We start from the raw sequence: 21,187 nt of genomic DNA on the forward strand, positions 1-21,187 counted from the left end.
TCAACCAATCAATTGACTGCTGCGTGTCTAGCTCCACCCTTTTAGGAACCGCTCCCCTGCAGTATTGACAGGTGCCAAAAGTGTGACTGCACATGCACATACGAGTTCATTTTTTTTCATAAAGTAAAGTGGCCGACGCAATGCAGGGGTGTCAAACTCATTTTTGCTCAGGGGTCACATGGAGAGAAATCCACGACCAAGTGGGCCGGACCAGTAAAATCATGATTCATAATGTAAAACAATTGGCAGTTGGGCCGGACTTATTTTTCGTTCCCTTCCCAGACACCATCACGGCTCGTCATGAGTGAATTAAATAAAAAAAAAAACTGAGTTGAGAGGCGGTGAATAAACAGAATAAATGTAGCGTGACCTATTGGACCGCTTCATACCGCACCAATTATGGCTGATGGATGGGTTATGACACCTGCGGAGGTTCGGCCCAAAGCCGCCAGTGACACACGGAGTTCTGCGTTTGCATCTGTGACGAAAGACAAGTGGAGCACATCGTGACATTTCCATCTGGAAGGAAGGCCGGTGCTCTTCTTTGAGGAGAGTCTCACTCGGCGCAACCCGCCGATGCCGCTTCCTCGCACCGAATCAGAATTTTTCTCCTCTCTGCATTCATGCGCGTTCTAGGCCGCCGCCTACACGGAGGTCAGACTCCTACCTGCGCACCGTGGGCTTCATATTATCAACACCCTTCAATGGCAGGCCTCGCTCTCACGCTCACGCTCACCCCCCCCCTCCCCTTCCTTCTTTCATCTCTATTCTGTCCATGATGATACCTCGCCATGTTGTCATGGCAACAATCGGGCCATGATTGCGTGGTTGCCAGGCAACTGACATCACCTACAAGAGGAACATGGAGATACAAAGCCAGAGACAAACAAAACACACCAATATGTGCACTTGCACGTTATTTTTTTAGTTCACGTGCGCTCAGACTCTCATTGAATTATTCTGTTTTTAATTTCAATGAAATAGTTCTATGCCTAGTCACGTCACGTGTCGATTCAGGAAGTCATGCTTTCGGTTTGTATTCATGGCTTGAAATTAGTCGACGTTGCGCAACTCCGCGCTGAATATGCTGACGCAGTTCAGATGATCGTTTCCTTTTCAAGTTCTGTCATGGAGCAAAGTAGGCGGCATCAATTGGTCACTTCCCCCTCATCGACATTGTCATGGCCGCTTGTATTTTTACAAAGCGGCCACTTGGTGTCATTGTGCGCCATTTTGAAAACTCCTGCTTGTCACAAAACCGAAATTGCTCATGTTTTGTCCACCACACATACTCACGTGCACATGCGTTCCCAAAATTAGACCTGATTTGAAGTTGACCCTGACTGACCTCTACGCCTTATTTCTTATTTATTTCTTACCCATCAGACCGCAGTCGATTGTTTTGAGTGACGAACGTACCTTTAAGTCTCCAGGCTGCCCATTCCTGGTATGTTTTGATCCGATTCACACAAGCCATTCGCCAGTGAATGAAACATGCCACCTTCAAGATGGCAAAAAATAATCACTCCATTTTGAGGAGGACAAATGGAAAGGAACTCCTCCCAAGCATTCATGTCGATCGGACCGGACCAAACGGGAAGACAATAAAGGTGCCTGCTTCTTCATGAGACTGAGAAGCCAAAGCACACTTTCTGATAAGCGCGTTGGATGAAACTGTTAATGGCCTTCTGATGGACAAGCGGGTCATTAAATTAGACGAGGGGCTCATCAGCAACATGCGGTAATAAATAATGACAGAAGAGCTCGAATACGAACAAAGACATGATTGTATGTCGGAATGAATACAGTTCAACTCAGCTCGTACAATTTGGAATTGGGCTAAAATTTAGTGGCGGGGCGGAGTTCAACTTTTTGTTAAATTGTGAGAGTTTTGAACTTCCATTTATAATGTGAGTAGAATTAAAAACATAGCTTAGCTTTAGAAGAGTTGTAGAACCAAGATGACTTTCTTGACTTATTCTTCAGCTTGTATGACAGTTTTGAATGGTTACTAACTGTACAACACAGTTGAGAAAGTTTTTTTTTTTTTAACTCCAACAACCTACCTAATTTTCCGGACCATAAGGTGCACCTGCATATAAGCCGCGGCAGCTCTTTTTAGAGAGAGAGCGAGAAAAAAAGAAGATGTACAAGCCGCACCAGGCTATAAGCCGCAGTTTTCTATGTTGGGAAAAAAAAAGAGTTGTTTACTGCATGTACACAACGATTTTGTATTGTGAATGCACATAAAGGTACAAAACAGATCCTTAAATCGGTGCCTTTTAACACGTCAACAACTTTGCTAATTAAAACAGAACAGACCCAAGAGAAAAAAATAATAATAAAATTGAGATTTATTTAGTGTATTTTCTGAACTATAGAGCGCCCCTACTGGTGAAAGAAAAACCTACAGAAAAGCTGCACCGTTGTATTAGCTGCATGGTTCAAAATCGAGGGGAAAAAATTAGCGGCTTATAGTCCGGAAAATACGGTGACCATTTTTTTTTATTGCGCTTGACTTTTGGGGAACAGTCATTACTTTTCTGAGCCGGTTTTCCTCACAAGGGTCACAGCTGTACGGGGAATGCATGCAAACTCCACACAAGAAGGCGGAATCGATCCCACGACCTCTGCACTGTGAGGCGGACGTGCTAACCAGTCATACACTGTGCCGCCCCTATTTTTTTTCAATGGGGTAAAAAAAATGTTGAAAATTCTAACCAATCAGACATCCACCAATAACCATCTGCTGTAGCAACACAAGAAAAGTGCACCTTGTCTTCTTAATTAAATCTGGCAACTTTTCCAACTTGCATCCAAGTCCAGACAAGACCGTGCCCGAGTGCGTGCGTGTTTTGCTCAAAGCGTGTGCGTGAGTCTTGCAGTATGTTCCGAAGACAAAAGAAGACCTCTGAGCCGTGCCGGCGTGGCATCAGATGTGCACTGCGCCCGGCTTTCTATCTTCTGGGAGTAACTTGGCGGGATCAGTGTCTCGGTGGTTGCATGCGGAAGCCTCGTGGACGCAAGGTTGCTCGTGCCCTTGAGCTCGGATCACATGAGCTTTCTCCGCGCTCGCTAATCCTGACGCGTTTGTCACACGCTGTCATATGGGCTGTTTTATTAACTCAGCTCGCATGTACAGCAGGAGGCGGCGGCCCTGAGCGGGCATGAGGCGAACCCTGTGCACAAGTCACCGCTGACATCGACGACATCCTATCAAATATATAATTGATATGAAGAAGCACTAACAAGAGAGGCCTTGAAAGTGCTCTAAAGTAGGCCAGAGGGGAGTGCGGAGAGCGCGTGAAGAAGGTGGCGGGGGAAAAGGGGGGGGGGGTCAAGTGTTTTGGCAACGTCTAAGTACAAGGTGACAACCGGGACAGCGGCGCTAATCAAAGCCCGATGAGTAAAGTGGCAAAAATACGGCGCAGATTTAAGGCAACAGAAAAAGCCTTCTTGACTGCTTTCTGTCATGCCATTTTGTCTCTGACATGCTCACTAAAAAAAGAAGAAAAAAAAAATTGGACTGTTCTCCGACTGAGTGCCTTGCGATGAGGGAGACTCAAAGGTATTGTCAGGCTCGGAACCAAATATAAATCCGGTGACGTCTCCTCCCGCTGATACGCTCTAATATTCCAGTTGGGAGTGTTACGTAACGACGCGGCCGTGTGATACATTGATTTCCAATTCATTATTTATTTTCTCTTAAGATTCTAGTGTAGGAAGCAGCAGAAAATTACATAAGCTCTTTTTAAAAGTCCAATGCAGCACTCAGGAGTGAAAAAGAGGGAAATGAGCCTTTCGAATTGAAAGTGAGCGTCTTTGGTCAAAACTCTCTACTAAACCAGTTAGGACTTGATTTACGTCATCCATGTTAAGTCATTTACTGCCATTGACGGCTAAAGACGTCAAAGATTCTTTTTTTTTTTTTTTTTTTTTAAACTCGCTTGGCTGGTAGTGAATGACTTAAGAAGTGCTTTTTAATTCATCGCCGTGTCTTTCTGATTGTATACATGATCCCTGATCCAAATAGTTTGAAAAATACCCACTCGAAAATCATATGGTCAAAATAGCGGCTTTCTTTCTGTTGAGTGGCACGAAAACTCTGAGTGCTCTTCCTATTTTACCCGTCTATAAAATCCAACTTATTGTATTCTGACATCCGTTTCTTTTATGCTTTCAAACGTTTGTACATTTCAATGAAGTTTCACAGTGAAAACACTCCTTGGAAATACCCGCGACGGCGTTTCCGTGACATCACGTCGTAGCGCTCATGCCGCCCAACTAAAAGCAGCAGCGAGAACCTTTTGAAGAGCCCGTCGTGAGTCTGATGTCACTCCTCGAGTGGCTGTGGCGTCGCCCCCGCATGGCAAAACCTCGCATGGAGCCCTTGTGCGCATTTTGTGTTGGCAAAGACGTGGGTGTTATGATACAGCTCACCCGTCGTCTGGTTCATGATGACACGGCTCACCTGCAATGCAGCCAGTGGCCATCAAAGTTTAATAAGCTCGTGTTTGAAGGGATCTTCTGCTTTTTCGGGCGGAAATCAGTCACGTGAGTTATCGGCTATTGAATCGCTGCGGCCACATAATCGAATACTTGATTGGCTGATCGTGTTAATCACGTTCCCACCAAGCAGCCACGGCTACCGTTTGTTTCTGACAACATATCAAAGTAACTTTTGAGTTCAGAACGCTCAAAGTCAACTATTTGGGCCAGCCCGTTCCCACGGATGCCGGTGTGTTTCCTACCAGAATCAAGATTCAAAGTGAATGCCGGGCAGTTTTGTGGTCCAGAAAGATTCAATTTAGCGGAAATATTTAGGCTGTACTTCAAACCAGCAAACATTATAGTTAAATAAAACACATGGCTTCGCTTTAGAAGAGTTGTAAGTGACGAGTGGGAGATGACCGGAAATACAATTTCCCTCCGATTCATGTCATACTACGGACGTGACCGCCGTTTTTCTACGCCTGATTCGGTTTTATCGTCTGCACTGCGGCAAATTTAAATATCTTGCGCAGTAGTCACCAAAATCGCGATTGCCCATCATTAACCTCCTCTGTTTTTTTTGACACGCGTCCGGTTTGAGTCCTGAAACGTGATTTCCATGGCCACCGGGAGCCATTTTTCATGTTCTCACAGAACACAAATGGTGTTTATTCAATACGTTCTTTTAATGACATTTACCATAAGTTAAAATTAGTGACGGACTAATGAAGCTTCATGAAGCACTTGTGAAAATATTTGACACCTCTAGATGTCACTCTTGGTTTAAGGATGCGTTTAAAAATGTTTAAAGATTTAAATAAATATCCATTGAACTGTCCCTTCAAACCAAGAGCACCGTCTAGACTCTAGAGGAGTAAAAAAAAAATATCACAAGTGCTTCATGAAGCTTCATTTTCCCATCCATTGGTTAAATGCCATTCGGGCGGAAAACGTTTTTTTTTTTTTTATTTGACCCAGTTACGAGAACTTGTTTTGACTTTTATGGTCCATATGTATGTAGATTATCGTGAATAACTGGAGGATGCCCCCCCATGGTGCATCAGGGTCATTCACCACCGTGCTTATACTTTATGAGTGCAGTTTTCCGTTTTGGTCCCACTACACTTTTACTCTTTCTTCATGGACGTGACAATTCGCTGTCGCCTGCCCAGCAAAGATTGTAGCTTCAACGTACTCAAGTGAATTGGAAGTAGAACTTCAACAAACGGGTGCTGAAAAGTCGGGGGGTACAATTATTTTTTTAAGGGAAAAGTAGAGAAGTGTTCATCGCGCTGATGTGAGGCAACCTGTATTGCTATTTGGAAACAGAGCTTTTCATTTGCAAACTTTCCCCTTTTCTACAGTGACCATCTGTCTCACAATCCCTTGCAGAGTGTCAGGCTTCTCTTGCCAGATTTACACTAAGTCTTTTCTCACTTTGATCGCAAGTCTGGAGAAATATCTTCGCCTACCAACTGTGGTCTTTCGCTTAATAAGGTGTTTTGCTTTCCAGTGAGTCACTCGCGGAGCAAGTTAATGCTTGCGGAGATAAAGCCACATTTTGGTTTTTATCTGTCGTTACATTAGCGTGGTAGTTTCCATTCTTACAATTAGACAAGAATGTGGATCATATCCTTTTACATAAGAGTTCCACTTTGTCAAATACAGCCTAGCTGCGTGACTGCACCTACTTATCTATGTTTAGGTGACCAACAATCTCTGTTGCCAAGGAAACTGTGAGTCAAATGAATTTAAGCGCAAATTTATGTAATCCATCCAAAAGCTTCAGTTGCTCGACCGTATGCGTTCCCAAACCAGCTGCTGTGTGTGTGGGTGTGTGTGTGTGCGCGTGTGTCGTCACTTCCGGTCGGAAAGTGCATCCAGGTGCCCCTGGATGTCCACCTCTCACTTTGAGCCGCCTCACACTGACACACACCTACTTCCGTTTTTTTGTCATTTCAGGATATCTTCCGCGTCTGCTTCTGACGATGACAAGACGGCGAGCACGTGTGCGTGACATAAGAGAAGATGCGCGGTGGGCAGGTAAGAGACGAAGCGGCTGGAAGCTTGAGATTAGCATGCAGGGCAGAGTAGCCTTCAATGTGCACTCTGGCGGACTTGCTGCAGTTCCAGTGTGACACAAAGCATCACTTCGCCCCCCCCCCAACCCAACTCTTTTTACTACATCCGCGCAGGTTGGCAGCTCGCAAAGCATGACACAGAGCGTGGGAGATATGAGTGAGGGTCATCCAGTGTGAGAGCAATGCAAAGCACCGCTCCCTTTGTATAGATAAAAAAATGAAAACAAAAAGGAAAGTGTGTTGTATAATTGAGGGACCGTGGACAAATGAGCACTTCCCTCTCTTGTGTGTACAATACAAATACAGCTGTGGCTTTCACACACATGCATACACACACTGGGCCGGAGTACCATGAAGAAGCTTACCTTTGTAGTCACAATGCAGAGGCAGTCCATGGTATTTAGTACGAAATATCGGGGTGTGTTTCAACCCCCCCAACCCCCCACGACAGAGGGCTGAGACCCCCACACCCCGCTCCCCAGCCTGCCCCACTCCTGCACTCTCGCTCTCGTCCTGCCGTTCCCCCCCTTTTTTTCTCTCCTTCTGTGGATCTCTTCTTTGACTAACCGAACCAGCGAGGGAAAGAGAGGATGGAGGGAGGGGGAAACATGAAAAGGGAGGGGGAGGGCCACAGGGAATCGGAGAGAGTGAGCGGAGAAAGACAGAGGAGAGAGGGTGGTCTCGGAATTTTGTATGAGAGAGAAAGTGGAGGCGAGTCGGCAAGGTGAGGGCACATCCGCTCTTGTTGAGAGAAAAAAAAAAGGGGGGGGGGGCTGCGTGAATATGGAAAGAGATGGGGTGATAATGGAAATGGTGGGGATTACAAAAATGAGAGGGGGAGCCACGTTGTGGTAAAGGAAGGGGGGAAGAGAAACAGAATAAGACAGCGGAGCAGGATGGAGGAGGAAGAAGCGAGGGAGGGGACAGCTAAGGAGAGAGAGCTGGCGAGTGGGTGCGTGTGCGTGCATGTCATATATATATAAATATATATATTTATATGAGTGTGTGTGTGTGTGTTTGAAGACAGAAGGAATTAGACCGCGAGAAAACGTGTTGAGGAGGAGAGTGTGAATTACATATGCATCGGCGACGAAAAGCAAACATGAAGCAGAGCCACCTATAGAACTGGAGTGGAAAATGGACAACCGGATGAGACGGAAAAGGCTTCTTTTTTTTTTTCCTTCGACTTGTTTCAACACTCGGCAGCTGTTGCCTTAGCGATGGTGCAATTGTTGCCATGGTAATAGGAAGGCTTGGTGTTGGCATATACGGCGTGTGCTACATTTTTGTGTTGAGTGAAGAAGTCTGAATGTGCAGGTTTATTTACACACCTGTGTGTGTTCGAATGTGCATATGCCCTTTCCACAACATTGGAAAGACAATAAAAGGCGGAAAGACATGTCTGGAAAAGTGCATTTAAATAAATAATCATAAGAAGTGCTCAAGTTGTACATGTGCATGTACTCAGCTGTACATGCACTCTGCCTTTAAGATGTTGGACTGTACCACTCGTGCTTGTTTAAAAGGGGAATATTTGCTTCACTGTCTTTTGCATCATCAGTTCTATAATTAAGTACAAATGCACCCCACCCCACAGCACCCCCCACCTTCCACACACTCCCCACAACGCTGGAGCAGTGCACAGCAATCAAGCAATTCTGGACGATGAACACACATTTTACTCCCCGTTGTGAAGCGTCGCGGGGGCATTTTTTTTTTTAGATGTACAAGCAAGCCAACAATGAACGACTCCTCCAACTACAGATGGCCACATTCTACAGATGGCCGGTGTTATAAATACGCTCACGCATCAAGAAACACGGAGCCTCCGTGAACGCCAAGCACATTAAGACATCTAACGTCGTCGCTCAAAGTGTTTGACTTGCTTAAAACAAAATGTTTGTGGAGCAGCTTAATGCGGTGGTGGCGAGTCTCACCGAGGTCATCGCAATATTTTACTGCCGCATAACATTGAATAAGTCCCTCTCACATTTAATGCCATCTGACAAGTCAGTTTATTATGTATAGAATATTCAATCCTGCGTTTATTTATTTACACGTTTTTTCTGAGATTGAGCTTCTACTCAATTTTAATTAGCGGAAAAGACTGCTAAAAACGGGCCACAATCTAATTAACCTATAAGTGTCGTTCTTAAAAAAAATCTTAATTAATTAGTCAGAAAGCATTTTCTGCTTTTGTCCACTGAAATAATTAGTTGCCAACGATTTGATCGTTTGTAAGAAATGCTTTATTATTATTATTATTATTATTATTATTATTATTATTTATTATTTTTATTTTTTTTAATTATTATTATTATTATTATTACATCTCTGGTGATGCGTGCCCTTGAGGACACATGATTCAGAAAATATAGGCACATGTGTAAGTTTAATTGTATACTCAGGTGTGTCAAACTCATGTTCGTTGCGGGCCAGACTCAAATTTGGTTGAAAAAATGTAGGCCTTGTAGGGTAGTAAAAATGGGAAAAAATATAAATAAATAAATAAAATAAACACACACACACATATATATATATATATATATATATATATTCAAAAGCTGGAATTTAAGGAAGAGTGATTGGGTTGTCATGGAAACATGACTGATCTATGATATTAGCATAAAGTAGTAAGTGACTATCTGTCAATCATCACAGACAATAACGTCTGTGATGTTTCATTTATTTGTTCCTCCGTGACACGCGACTCTCTTTGACACTTCCTCTTGAATTATGTCTCACTTACACACAAATGAAGCTAAATATAAACCAGTCTACCACTCTTGAAAGTGAAAATAGGTGTGTTATTTTTTTTTTCCGAAATAGATTCAGGAACATTTAAATGTGCGTAAATGTTATTGCTGTAATGGCTCAGATGTGTCAGTAACTTATATGCAAGAGTGCATATATAATGTGAGTTACTATGCTCAAGGCATGAGGAAAAAGAAAGAAAAAAAACATGTCACATCATGCATACACGCACACACACAACATGCTGTTAGTTGCTAAAATAAGACAATAATCAGCTTGAACACACATAATAATTGACTGTCTGCACTTGAAAAGCGACTCACCCACAAATGCATGCCGGTGTCCATCCTCCTGTACCGCTGTGCTTAATGATGATAGTCTTTTGGCTCCATGGCGTGCTTCTCACCCAAAAGTAGGCCAAGGACAGGCGCTGGTCAACTAAACAGGCTAAACCTGAGCAAGACATGCACATTATGGGGCTGCTAAATGAAAGGTGGCCAGGTTTTATATTTAGTAAGGGACAATGGAGTGTTAAATCTACAGTGGGAATTTCTGATTTATTCAGGTTTTGAAACGCTTTTTGCCACTGGAACAATGCCAATAGAAATTTATTATGACTATTATTATTATATTATTATTTTGCAAGGTCAAACTGTTACCCCCCCCCCCCCCAAAAAAAAAAGCAAGAAGCAATTCTGAGTCATCAAGGACGAGAGACACCCACAAGTTTCTACGCACTATATGACGGAGTGTGACTTCTCTGGTGTTGTTTGGGGCCTCGGTTTGAGTTTGCCTGCAGATTTTGCTGCACCGATGTCACGAACATATCCCCCAGAAGTCGTGCAGGTGTTGGGGGTGTACTGCGTGCACCATGTGTGACTTTCTGTGGAAATCGGCCGGAGGCTGGATTTTAGTCTTCAAATGTGTCCCAAAAGAGATTTTTCATTCGGCTGATGAGGTGTTTTTGGAGGGGTATTTATAAGATGGTATGTCACGTGACTGCTAGTTCGTGGTCGTGGTTTGCATGGAAACTTGCTTTTACTGTGCTTTCTTTAGATACAAAAAGGATGCGACTTGTGGTGCAACTCTTTTCTTTGGGATGGAAATGAAATACTTCATTAATCAATCTACAAAATAATTATTTTACATAATTATTTTGTTTTTATACTGCCAATGTATATTGAAGTGAGATTGGTTTTCCGAAGCCCACCATGTTTTCTTATCCCAATTTAACTAATATTTTGCCTTACTTGTATAGCTAAAGAATGTAAACAAAATAAGGAACACCGCCCCCACGCACATACGCACAAAAACACGTCAAATGCCTGATTTTGAGATGAAAAATCCACAGCCGAAAAAAAGCTACGCCAGGTGACCACTAGAGGGCAGTCTTTACTTTTTCTCAATTTCCCCACGTTAAATACGATACACTACAATACAATACAATGCACCTATTTATTTATATAGCGCATTTCTCAACAGCTGGAGCTATAACAAAGCACTTTACATTACATTTGGTTTAATATAAAGGAAATTAGAACACACATTAAAACACATATACAGTAGATACCTGAAGTACATCTGGCATCTGAACTAGAACAGAGATTACGTTTTCCCTTCGGTCCAACAACAGGGACCTCTAAGAAAAAATAATATGGATAAATAGATCAAAATTCAACATTTGACAGAAAATATTCCCAGATAAGTGACAGTTTTTACAGCCACACTCAATTTATAATATAATAATTATATAAAATACTATACAATACAATACAATACACTTTATAAAATAGACCATAAACAATTATTGACAATTTGGAGTCTTCAATGATGCATGATTTTGAAATGTGGCGTCACCACCACCACCACCACCTCCAAGGAGCGCCATTTAAATGACATCTGACTGAGTTGTGTTTTAAATTGTGTGACAATTGTATGGAGTTGAACGCCATCTACTGGTGAACACTTTTTTTTTTTATGAGCGCCAGAAAAATGAAATCTGAGTGGGATGTTTGTGGCGTTACGGATTGATGACGCGGAGTTGAACGCCCCCTGCAGGTGGAGACTTGCCCTACAGTTGTTACTGGCAAGTTATACAAAGTATTAAGAGTCAATGGGTTCATTGCATTCGTAAACACTGCACACAGGCTTGTGAGTTATTTGAGAGGTTGGAGGACGTGCAACATGTTCAGTTCATGGTCGTGTTAATTAAAGCAACACGTCTTTGTCTGGATTTGTGTTCAAGTAATTCAAATCAAGCGAAAGCAAAAGAAGAGGCACACGGAGCAAAACGGGCGTTACATTTGACTTGTTAAACCTGTGCATCAAAATCATTCAAGTATCAAGAAGCTGTAGGCTATATTTGTGTCATATGAAAATATCCAACTCTACATTTTGGGTGCGACCTGTAAAGCACGGTTGGCACTTGAGGCCATTATAGAACGACATAAACGCATATACCTGCATGAGACAGCGTACTTACTTTGTGTTAATATGGTGCTGTGGTTTCACTTTTTTTTTTTTTAATTGAGTGAAGATGCCATGCAAAGTCACTTTATTTTGGGGGGTTATTCAGTACAAGTAAAGTCGTTTTGTGTATTGGCTGGCTCCCAGTCAGGTAGGATGGGCTGCAGCTTATGCCGAACGCTACTGAAGAAAAGCGGTATAGAAAGTGAAGGACAAATAGTATGTGCAGTATGTAACATATTCCAAACAGGATGTGCCTGGCCTCACAGTGGAGTACTTTTTTGTTTCCTTTGAGTGAGGGGAGGGCCTATTGAGCTAATAAATCATTCATTTTATAAAGAATATCAAATTGCAAGAATGGAATTGAGCAGCTCGTTGTGAATACTTTATGGACAATACACGAGTTGCCTGGAATTGCTTTGCTTTATTTTGAAAAAGGTTCCTCCTGTACTCAAGGACATGCCTTATGCAGAAATAGAAACCATTATTTGGGAGCCCATCTTTCACTCAGTATAAGCAAAGCTCAAAGAATGAATATTATTTTCCATTTCCAACAAATACGTGGCATTTGTCCTCCCTGAACCCACATTGAATTAATTCAGTCTTTGTGCACCATGAGTGTGTTTAAAATAATGGAAAGCGGCTAAAACTAGGTCTAAAGTCATATCAGTCATTTTCTTGCTTTTTTTTTCTTTTTCTTTTTTTTAAGAAGGATTGTGTGCCCAGCAGCATAAATAGGAGGAAAATTTTGAAAAAAGCCATTTCACTTTAACCAATTACCTGAATGGTATATTTCTTTGCATGTCAACTTCAGTAAACCAATTACCTCATTGATTATTGATTTTTGCACTTTATTAACAAAAGAAAATGACCGAAAAGACATACTGTATGCGCAGGAAAATATGATGGAAAATAATAATAAAATAAAACCCACCTTCATAACACCACCACTTCCAGCACCAACGTGGTTCAAAACATTTGTAAGCCTAAAACATAATTTAATCTTCTACACTCAACATTAAATAAGCAAAACATGCACATGCAAATCAAAGAATGGACAAAAAAAACTGGATTATCAACAAATACAAATGCATTAGTTGCAAAAGCATCATGCAAAATAAAATATGCAAAGTTCTCCCATGGATGGTTTGGCCCCCGTCCAGCCCATCTTGAGCATCTCGACAAGTTCCCTCCAAATGGTAGAATACTTTTATGTTCATTAAACATGCCAGCGAGTCCCACAAATGCTTACGAAGTGTTACAATCACACGCAGTCATTCAGCATGCATGGCAACCTGTTGCCTCGACTGTAACTAAGGCAACCTTTTACTTCTATGACAATGGTTGACATCGATGCTCATTTTGTATGTCCACCAGTTGCCTTGTTTTTTTTGTTTGTTTTTTTATTGAAAAAAACAAACAAATAGTTGTGTCTTTTAAAGTCTGAATATGGAGGTCATTGTGTTTCAGGTCTATAAGAGTAAAGACGGCCGGCCTGTTGCAAGTCAACATAAAACATTTTCAGCTGCTCAAATTTTCCAAAAGATTATTTTGTGGCAAAGAGGGACGAGATGAAGTATGAATCATGAGGTGTACAGGAGAACACATTATTCTTATCTCAGCTAGACGGCTGACACAGACAGGGAGGCTTGGGCACTGAAAAGACTAGAAGAAGAAGCCCATTAATCATTTATACCACTTGGACACAAAAGACAGCAGTGTGCCAGCTCATTTCAACTAGACTGAACATGTTTTTTTTTTTTGTTTTGTTTTTTTGGGGGGAGGGGGGGTTGAACTTGTCATCTTTGATCATTTTTAAGATTATCGCCGCGTCGACCTAGTCTGAGCCACATTGATGTGTAGCAGTAACAATTATCAGAGTCTGGAAATGTTATTCAAGCACATTTTCAGTTTTCATTCTGTCTGGGCAGGTATCGGCTCTGTACAGTTCGGATTTAAAGTGAAAGATGCTGGTATGCCTCGACAACGTCCATGTTTGAAAGCACATTTAGCATTTTTTTTTTTTTTAAACAAGGAGATTGAAAAAAAACTGTTTTCATCTAGTAAAAAGTATTATTTAAAAGACAAAGGAAAAGATAAAAAAAGAGAGAAAGAAAATAAAAAGTTTTTGGACAAAGGGTCATTTTATCCTCTCAAACCACAGTAGTAGGAAAAAATAAGTTTTCCATAATTTCCCCGATGAGCCACAATAAGTGAAAGTCATTTTTTTAAGTGGGAAGTAGACGACTCCAATCTCCAATTGGAATAGTGTGTGAGGGAGGTGAACAAAAGGTAATTTCCATTTAATGAGTATTATTCTCTTTGCTAATGGAGTGGCGAAGTGATTGCACTTTTATTTTTTCATATATTATATTTAAAATGAGCCAGCCGGGGGAAAGAATTCCAAGCAGGGAAATAAAGCCGATATTTGGTTAATTTTCCTCATTGGTTATCTTGGATAATGTGGAAATTTTAATTCCCAAAAATTAAAAACGAAACAAAGCCAGAACACAAGCAGGATTTTGACATCGATCATCAGAAACTGTCAAAAATGTTGAAAGCGGCGGCCTAATGTCTGAACACAAAAAAAAGGGGAGAAAGCAATATTGACTTTCTGCTTGGTTTGATCATTGTCTAAAATCCACAAATGTAGAAAAACACAAGCCCACAACCACACATGAAACACAGCACAAAATAAAACATAGTTTCATCATTTTTTTGGGAGAATCAACAACAAAGTGGTGCCCCAGCCCAAAAAAAGAAAAAAAAAAAAACATTTGGCAGTAATGTGAGGAGGCCTTTTACTCTGTCACATCTACCACGTCTGTGATCACTTCTTGTTAGATTCAGTGTAACGTGTAATACCAATGTTGTCACTATGCACTGCCACCCAAGTTATTTTAGGCCCGGTAATTGACAAATTAAAACCAAAATACCAACCAACCCCCCCAGCCAGAAAAAAACCCAAAGAGAGAAAAGTCGTGTTATTTTGTGCACTTGTCTTCTGTGAGAAGATGAGAAGCCTTTTGCAAAGTGTTGCAAGCGTTGCTGTTTTAACTTGAACGTATCTCAACAACAAAAATACAAATATGACTACATGTTGTTGTCCTCCTCATATTAGGAATTGCTTTTTTTGTTCGTGCACGTGTGTGTGTGTGTGTGTGTGTGTGTGTGGTTGTAACAGTTGATGCATTGACCAGAATTTTGTTGGCAAAACATATTGAAATGTTCTTCAATATCACACACAACATTGATGTCACTGAGTTCACCGTCAGTACTCATGTATAATAATAATTGAGTCTGTCAATCAGCGGCAGTGACAGAGGAGAGATAAAGATGAATGCAACTTCAAAGCCCCGCTGGTGATTTAAAAAAAATTACAAAAATTAGGCTGTTTAGTTAAGCAAGTAAATAAGTATGTTTTATTGATAACGCTTTTGACGGAGGCTCACAAAGCGGTTCACATAATACATATTAATGATCCAAGATAAACAAACCAATCCTGTTAAAATAAAAAAATAGAAAAAATCTATTGCTGTCTAAACAAATGTGCAAAGAGAAGTGAATTTCCCAATTGGAGGTGAGCAGACTACAAGGATGTATGGCTTTTAGTTTTTAATCTTGTACAAGTGACAAAACGAGTCAACAGCCCACTGTGACCTTCCCTGATAATAAAATTGCGGCATATCCACCAAGTAGGGAGGAGCCTGACCATTGAGGACTCTGTAAGTGACTGCTAAAATGTTGTACTAAATCCTGAAATTGACAAGGAGCCAGTGCAAGGACGACAAGACGACATTCGCAGCTAAATGGGGACAGTCTAATGATGTTTTGTTGAGAGAGTTGAAGAGAGAATTGCGGTCCTGAAGAATTCAGACAAAGACCTTCATTTCCAACATAAGTTTCAATATTTTTGCGTTGGAGAAATGGGTTACATTTTCAACATGTTTATTAAAAAACATTGCCTGATTAAATATGATACCAAAGTTTCGAAAGCATGGGTGGACATATTTGGAAAGTGATCCTAAAAAGCTTTGAAGACAAGTTAATATTTAGTGTTACGATCAGTACTTCCACCTTTCACCACATTAAACAGAAGTGTAGAAGAGCTATAGAAATAAAGTTGTATTGTATTGTATGAGTGTAAAAAGGATGGGCCCTAAGATTGACCCCTGAGGAACACCACAGGAAAGGCAGACATACTACTCTAATTATTGGCGGACAACAACCACCAAAACTATCTTTTCCATCGATAGGATACAGCTGAGAGGGGCCTCGGAAATGCCGACCCATTTCCTCAAAGTATCTTCAAAGATCCCAATTGTGCTTGGGTCAATTTCTTACGCTTCGCTTCTGACACAGCCACCATGCGGAACGTCACATAAGTATTAAATGGCTAACGTTATAGTGTACTTTCCATTCTTCCTTATTTATTTATTTCAGGGGCTTGATGGCATGTAATTTGTTAGACCTTTCTGCACACCGGAAACACATTCAAAAGGAAATATTTTGTATCAATGAACAATACGTCCGACCATGCAGACGCTGAAGCCATTATCGAGCCACGACAGAGGAATGTGCAACACTTTCTTATATGCATCTATTGAAATAAAAGAGTTTTTTTTTGCTAATTACATTTAATTAAAACGCAATTGACTTAGACCTTGGAACAAAAATGTTTGGATAAAACCGCTTGTTACATTCCTCAGGGAAAGGTGTGTATTTTTGTATGTGCGTATGTTCCCTTTCCATTTCCACATATTGGATTCCAAAAAATGAAATAAATTACCCAGTAGAAGTTAGACTCCGAAATAACATTTGTAATTACGCCATTAATTGAATCACAACTAATCTCCGTCATTCGTTCCAAATAAGTTTTGAGCATTGCAGGTTGGCATCCGGCTCTTAATGAGTTGTCTCGACCCTGTAAAATTAAAAGCCCGCGGCCGTTCACATATTAATGTTTTAAATCAAAAGGGAGAGAAGGGAAACAATCAGTAGCCTGACTTGTACAATAACACTGTGACACATAGCACATTTCAAAGTTCATGGGACTTCAATAAATTCACGCTTTTTAAAAATTTTTTATTAATATTACAGCCAAATTGCTAGCGAGCGAAAACCTTTTTCATTCTTCCACAAAAATGCCAAAGGTCACTTGAATGAATGCATACACAAACGCCGAAGAAGAAAAGTCCTTTTGCTGCCCTCTGTTGGCTCTATTTACACATGTGAGAATAGGCTTGACCTATGCTACAAAAAAGTGTTCAGCTCAAGTGTTACCACAGAGGAGGTTTGTGCGCGCCTTGGTGTGCATGTGTCTGTTTCAAGGGCTTTCTCGAGGTTACTTTAATTTTTTTGGGGTGGGGAGAATTAATGAGGAATTTATCAGGAGTAATTTATTCAGTGTTTTTTTTTTTTCTTCGCCTCTCCTTGTCAGATTTTACTCTAGTGAAATGTGTCCAACAACAATAACAGGTTCAGCTGTCAAGGTTTGGTTGGTTGAAAAAATAAATAAATATATATATATATATATATATATATATATATATATATATATATATATATATTCATTGCTGAGGGCAAAATCATTGTTGGAATTGTGTGCCTGAAAAAGAACTTTACAACCACAACATTTCATTTCATGTTCCTTCTCAGTCGGCCACACCTTGACAAAGACGCTGTTTTGATCCAAAGCCGCAACGAATATAAACCACTATAACGCCCAAATCTTAATTAACTATTAAAGCATATGCAAATGATGTTATACTGCACACCCTTCAAGTCAAATTTAAAGAGCACATTGAACATTCATTCTAAAATTCAAGTTTTTTCCATACACCTTTGGTAAATAAAATAGTCACACCAAAAATTTACATAGAGCACACAGCTCTGCAACTATCACCACAAGTTGTTGTTTTAATTTAATCTGTGTTTTTTTTTGTTTTTTTTAACCTCGTCGTCCTTTTGATTTACATACACACACACACACACACACACACACATTTACAAAGAGGAGAGCCATTGCAAATTGCTAATGGTTATGGAACTTGGTATTATTATTAGCATTTTTTTTTTCATTTCGTAACCCAGATCTTCTGTTTTCAGGCATACAGATGGACATCATGTCGACATTCCATCATGCATCATGACGTGAGTACCATAACCATATTTAGAATTGTTCATGCATTTGTGACCAGCTCTGACTAAAAGGTCCTCGTTGGTAAGAAAGAAATGCTAGTATGCAGATATTCATATAATCTGATTCTATATTTAATTCCATTAGAAATGGTAGGGAAATACATGAAAAAAATTGTTCTGAGACTATTTAAATTTTTGGTATATACTGTACATCTTTCAACAAGTACCTTAGGAAAAGGCCATTGACCCAGACATTTAGGAAGTGTTGAAAGACTAGGAAAGTACATTCAAATAGCAGGCAAGGACATGTGAATTTTTAAGCTTTTAAATGGTGTGGAAGTTTGACCTCTCAACAGATAAAATAGGCCAAAAATGGTTATTCAGCCTCAAACCAAAAATAACTGTGAAGATTCAATTAAGCTTACAATTTTTTCCTTTATGCATCATCATCTAAAATTTGTTTTTTTTTAATTTTGTGTCAATTGAAAGGCTTATTTGCCACTTCGTGTGTCCTGTGACAAGAAAGTATTTTGATATTTTTTATCTTGGATATCATCTTAAATGCAATAATCCACGTAGAAAATCAAAACGTTTTGATTTGTTTTGTTCAGCATTTTTCCCCGTTCAACAGAATACATAAAATCCATATGCAAACCTTTTCAGTATTTACGTGCCTCTCCAAATATGCAATGTGTTTACTGAGGGTGGAGAAATTTCACTTTTCAAGAACACACCATTCCAATTCAGTTGTATTTAACTTTTACATTTGCATTTAATCTTTAAGAACATTGTATTTATTTTTTTTTAATTATTTTTGTTATTAATTAATTATATTTATTAAAACATTTTTATTTAATCTTCATGTACAATTAATTTTAGTGAATATTTTTGTTTATTAGTGTCTTTTTATTTAAGAGGGGCCTTAATGTTGAAACTGCTCAATATTATCTCAGTTTATAATCGTAAAAAAATATATTTTTGATGAACACCTTGGCCTACTACTTTGCTGTATTGAATGGTCATCATTGTAGTAATACTCAACGAGACAAGTACATATTGTATTTCGCAGTTTGAAAACCACTGATCTCAAACTAATGGATGGATCGATTGCTTTCAGTTAAGTTAGTGAGTTTATCAAACCATACAAGTGACAAAAGTCACCCAGATAATAAATTAAAATACTGTAAAAAGTATTTTTCTATGGCGTTTGTCGCTTTACTGAAGTAGAAAAGTGACTGAAGTCGGTTGTATGAGGGCGTTTCTCTTGCACGTAATGATGTAGGTCAAAGCAGTGGCGGGAGGCTTGTCCTCCGTTGAACTCGCGTGGCGTGGAGCCACAACCGAGGCCTGCAGAGGGCGCGCACGTCCAGCCCACTTCGGCGTGCACACGCTTCCAACATCCCGAATGGAGATCTCCGCTCACACAGCTCGGAGACGGCGATTGTCTGAAAGCTCACCTCTTTTACCTCTCCGTTCGTACTTCTTAAACTTGATGAAAGCGTGGCTCGCTTTTTTTTTTTTTGTAACACGTGGATGTTTGCCGCCATTACACAAACACTCGCGATGCTTCTTGTGGAGGCGAAGCGGGCTTGCACGCGCATAACCTTAGCTGACCTCTTTGTCAGGAAACGCTTTTTTCCTTCTTTCTTTTTTTTAAGATGTGGCGATGCTTTGCTTAAGACGATTTCCGTGTATCCACGGCACGCTTTTCACATGAATAATACACGGTCATTATCGAACCCGACCCACCGCGTGCTTCATTATTCTGATGTGGACTATAGACGCGTGTGTGCGCGCACACACGCACACCTGTCACTGTCTAGACAGCGAGGGAGGGGGGACATTAAGGCGGAGTGGGGGGGCCGGGGGGGGGGGGGGGGGGGGGTTGGTCCCACATGACCCATTTGCTTCATTCTGTGCCAGCCAAAATCTATCTCAAGGCGTTGGAAGAACAGAAAAAAAAATCAACAACAACAACACGAGGGGGAAAAAAAGCAATCACTCCACCAAATCTGATTGGCCGTGCGAACCGGCACCGTTTGTTCCCCCCTGCTCCCAAACTCGAGGTCAGCTCGGGACGTTAAAAAATAAATAAATGAGAAAATAGAAATGCGTAGAAAGTGGAAGACACGGCAGACAATCTAGCTTGTTTGGTGCCCGGTGCTCGATTGACGGCGGCATCGGCCAATGGGGAGGCGAGTTGTCGCTGCTTCTTGTGAGTGACAGCCTCCTCGTCCAATAGGAAGTTGTGTCGCGTGATGGACACATGCCTGGCTCCTCCACCGCCCTTGTGATCCAGACGAGGGAGGAGGAGGAAGAGAGAGAGGGAGAAAGAGATGAGAGTTCATTCACATTTGTGGACGCGGTTGATTCTATCAGCCGGAGTTCCTTTTTTCCCTTCCGAACACCAGTACTCATTTGTAACCATTTCAAAGTGAGGTTTACCATACGTGTTTACAAGCCGGCTTGTCACCGCCGCTTCTTCTATTTGTAAATATTGTGTCTCCTCGGCACATAGGAGGCACATTACTACTAGTAGTAGTAGTACTATAACAACTCCCACTGCTTGCACATAATGGAGCCTCTCTCGCTCCCCTCTCTCTCTTCAGTGGGGGGCTCAAATAAGTGACGAGCTACCCAAGACGGTGCACTGTTCTCTCCCAATGGCAGCTTTAAGTGAAAAGGCGTGCCTGCACCCCCCACCCTTGCACCGCCACCCCCACCCCCTCTCAAAGTACCCGATGTATAGTTAAAAAATGGGAGGGCACATTTGAAGCGAGCTGCTTCTATGAAGGTAGGCTGCAGCGTGTGTTTATTGATGAGATGAAAAGAAGATGGAAGTGAGAAATGAAACAAAGTGAAAGGGACACGTTAGACATCTTCTAGCTCAGACGTCGTCTTGGGGGGAGATCCATGCCACTTTTTCTAAGGGGCAGCGAGCTTCGAAGTGGAGGTAAGACATGGATTTATTTTGTAAGTAACTAAGTAAAGGGGTTGGACGGACATTTGCATTAGGGATTTTCCTGTGTGTGACGGGCTCCTTGTGGAGTTTTTTTTGGAATGGGTGGGGGGGGGGAGCTGGCGACTTGCGTGCATTCTTTTTTTGGGCATATCGCGAATTTATATTGTCCTAATTCAATAAATGTCGGAAGGCGAAACCGAAACGTTCTCCGTGCGAGGAGTGGGTTCAGTCCACGCTGCTGCCGGGTTTCCATTTATATTCGCGGATAAAAAAAAAAAAAAGCAAGCTGGAC

The 21,187-nt window shown here is 41.1% G+C and overlaps 2 protein-coding genes across 3 annotated transcripts in view; one reads left to right on the forward strand and one right to left on the reverse strand.

Moving 5' to 3' along the window:
• Positions 1-7,043, reverse strand: part of LOC148320175 (disks large homolog 4-like) — a 49,223-nt gene extending 42,180 nt beyond the window's left edge. Inside the window, exon 1 of the mRNA XM_088279065.1 lies at positions 6,938-7,043. Coding sequence (XP_088135191.1) covers positions 6,938-6,967 — 30 coding nt within the window. The 5' untranslated portion in view covers positions 6,968-7,043. The remainder of the gene's footprint in view (positions 1-6,937) is intronic.
• Positions 1-21,187, forward strand: part of zbtb20 (zinc finger and BTB domain containing 20) — a 67,655-nt gene that overhangs the window by 24,305 nt on the left and 22,163 nt on the right. The window contains exons 2-3 of one of the 2 annotated variants that reach the window (XM_088279068.1): positions 6,454-6,534; positions 17,901-17,945. The gene's annotated coding sequence lies outside the window, so the exon portion shown is untranslated. Of the gene's footprint in view, positions 1-6,453; positions 6,535-17,900; positions 17,946-20,691; positions 20,887-21,187 lie in introns of those variants that run through there. The other variant, XM_088279067.1, reaches the window with a different exon arrangement.

Source organism: Idiotropiscis lumnitzeri, chromosome 17 (genome assembly GCF_059441095.1).
Source record: "Idiotropiscis lumnitzeri isolate Australia: NSW breed Sydney's pygmy pipehorse chromosome 17, RoL_Ilum_1.0, whole genome shotgun sequence".
Lineage (NCBI taxonomy): Eukaryota > Metazoa > Chordata > Actinopteri > Syngnathiformes > Syngnathidae > Idiotropiscis > Idiotropiscis lumnitzeri.